Source organism: Triticum aestivum, chromosome 1B, assembly GCF_018294505.1.
Source record: "Triticum aestivum cultivar Chinese Spring chromosome 1B, IWGSC CS RefSeq v2.1, whole genome shotgun sequence".
Taxonomy (NCBI): domain Eukaryota; kingdom Viridiplantae; phylum Streptophyta; class Magnoliopsida; order Poales; family Poaceae; genus Triticum; species Triticum aestivum.
Window position 1 is genome coordinate 695,708,432 of NC_057795.1, and position 2,075 is coordinate 695,710,506.

Sequence of the window (2,075 nt, forward strand, 5' to 3'; positions counted from 1 at the left end):
CTATATGCAGGTTTCGAACTCACAACGTCGAGTTCGCGTACAGGTACCACCAACCATATGAGTTACTTCCTGTCTATGATTAGCAACAAAGGCAGATGCGTAATAACAATGCTGGAGGGCACCGCTTAATTTTTTTGAATAAAGAATACATCAATTTGAAAAGGCATCCATATAATTCATGAACTGAAAGGATAAGTTCACAAAAATTGAAAAAGTTCATCAGATTTGAAAAAAGTTCATTAAATTTGAAAATAATTCATGAATTTGAAAAAAGTTCATCGAATTTGAAGAAAGTTCATAGAATTTGAAAAAAGTTCATAGATTTTTTTTAAAAAAGTTCATTGAATTTCATAAAAAGTTCATCGAATTTGAAAAAGTTCAACAAAATTCAAAAAAATTCATCAAATTTGAAAAAGTTCATCAAAATTCAAAAAAGTTCATCGAATTTGAAGAAAAGTTCAACAATTTATAAAAAAGTTCATTGATTTTCAAAAAAGTTGACAAATTTAAAGGAAAACTTCAGAAATTTTAAAAAGCGTGCAATAAATAAAATTAAAAAAATAAGAAAAAGGGAAAAAGAATAAACCGAGCTGAAGAACGAAATAAAAAGAGAAAAATTATCTACCTGTACACTCTTGATTGAATAAACCGAGCTGAAGAACGAAATAAAAAGAGAAAAATTATAAACCGAGTTGCGAGTTCGATTCTCCACCCTGCGCTCTTTTTTTACCTTCGAAGAACAAGAAAATCAAGAAGGAAAAAATAGAATGGGCCGGCCCAGTTTGGACTGCTGTAGGCGCCCGTTTGCAAATTGCACTGTAACGGGCGCCTGAACCGCCAAATAGGAAATGCCCACATAGCAAGGGTTGGAGGAAAAAAACAATTAAGATAATTTAGCCAACAAGCTTGTCGTCTATCTATAATTCTATATTAGGTAGGGAGAACAAGTCGATGGATTCATGGCCACAACTATTATTTTGATTGTTATGTGGCCACAACTAAATTAGGTAGCTCCTTCTCAACTGCCTGCGCTGAAATTGGCCGAGCTACTAAAAATAGGCGTCCAAAAGCAAGGAAGCATGCATGCGGTGCTATCTATCTATCTATCTATTTGGTGTATGTGTATGCCTATATAAGAAGGGGAACACCAGCTAGCTAATCTGCTCTCTCGCTGCAAGTGCGCACACACCCACCCACCTGACCAAATATATCCATCATATAACAATAGAGAGGGAGAGAAAGATCATCCATTCATCGACTACCATGGCCATTTCTCTGCTGCCTTACACCGCCTCGGCTCTGCTTGCCATCGTCATCGCCGTCGCCATCGCTGTCGCCCCTGCAGTTGTTCGATCGGACCAAGAGCCTGGGCCCAGCATTGAAGCCATCAACGCCACATGCGCGACTGCTACGTACAAATTTGAGTGCACCCATCTGCTACTAAACAACCTGGATGTCAGGACGCCTCAAGTGAAGGACGTGATCGCAATGTCAGTCCAAGTCGTCGCCAAGAAGGCGGCGGAGGCGGCCGCATTCGCCAAGGCCATCAAGAAACCCTCCAAGTGCGTCACCGACTGCCTCGACGACCTCGCCATACTATCCAAGCACATCAAGACGCTCCCGGCGACGCTCGAAACCGCCAACGACGCGGGCTTCTTTGAGCAATTTGACACAAAGAAAAAATGTCACGGAGATTGTTGCTCGGACAACTTCTCGGGCGAGGAATGCAACACAAAGAGCCAAATCGGTGGGGTGTTTGGCGCTCTTCGTGTCACTGATGACCTGTTGATGAGGAGGGCGTATTTTAGGAAGCAGCAGCTTGACAACAAAACAACATCACCTAACTCTAACTGAAGAGGACAGCCGGTGTGATTTGCTCTTACATTGATATCGCATGCGTATGAATAATGGTCCAATGGAATTGGGAGGGGAGTAAGAAGCTCATGTTGCCTTTATGCATGTAATAATCATGCCTGCCTGCATGGCCCGCTAGCTGTTGGTCCAATGCCTGGCTGCCTGCCTGAACTGGCGTCAATTTCCAGTTTGTTTTTGTAATATATAATAACTCTTCTGTA

General features: G+C 41.5%; 1 protein-coding gene across 1 annotated transcript; it reads left to right on the plus strand.

The window, feature by feature from the left end:
- Window positions 1-1,142: 1,142 nt before the first annotated feature.
- On the plus strand, window positions 1,143-2,075 carry LOC123101985 (uncharacterized). The gene has a single exon (XM_044523237.1). The coding sequence runs from the start codon at window positions 1,264-1,266 to the stop codon at window positions 1,852-1,854; it is 591 nt and encodes a 196-aa protein (XP_044379172.1). The 5' UTR covers window positions 1,143-1,263; the 3' UTR covers window positions 1,855-2,075.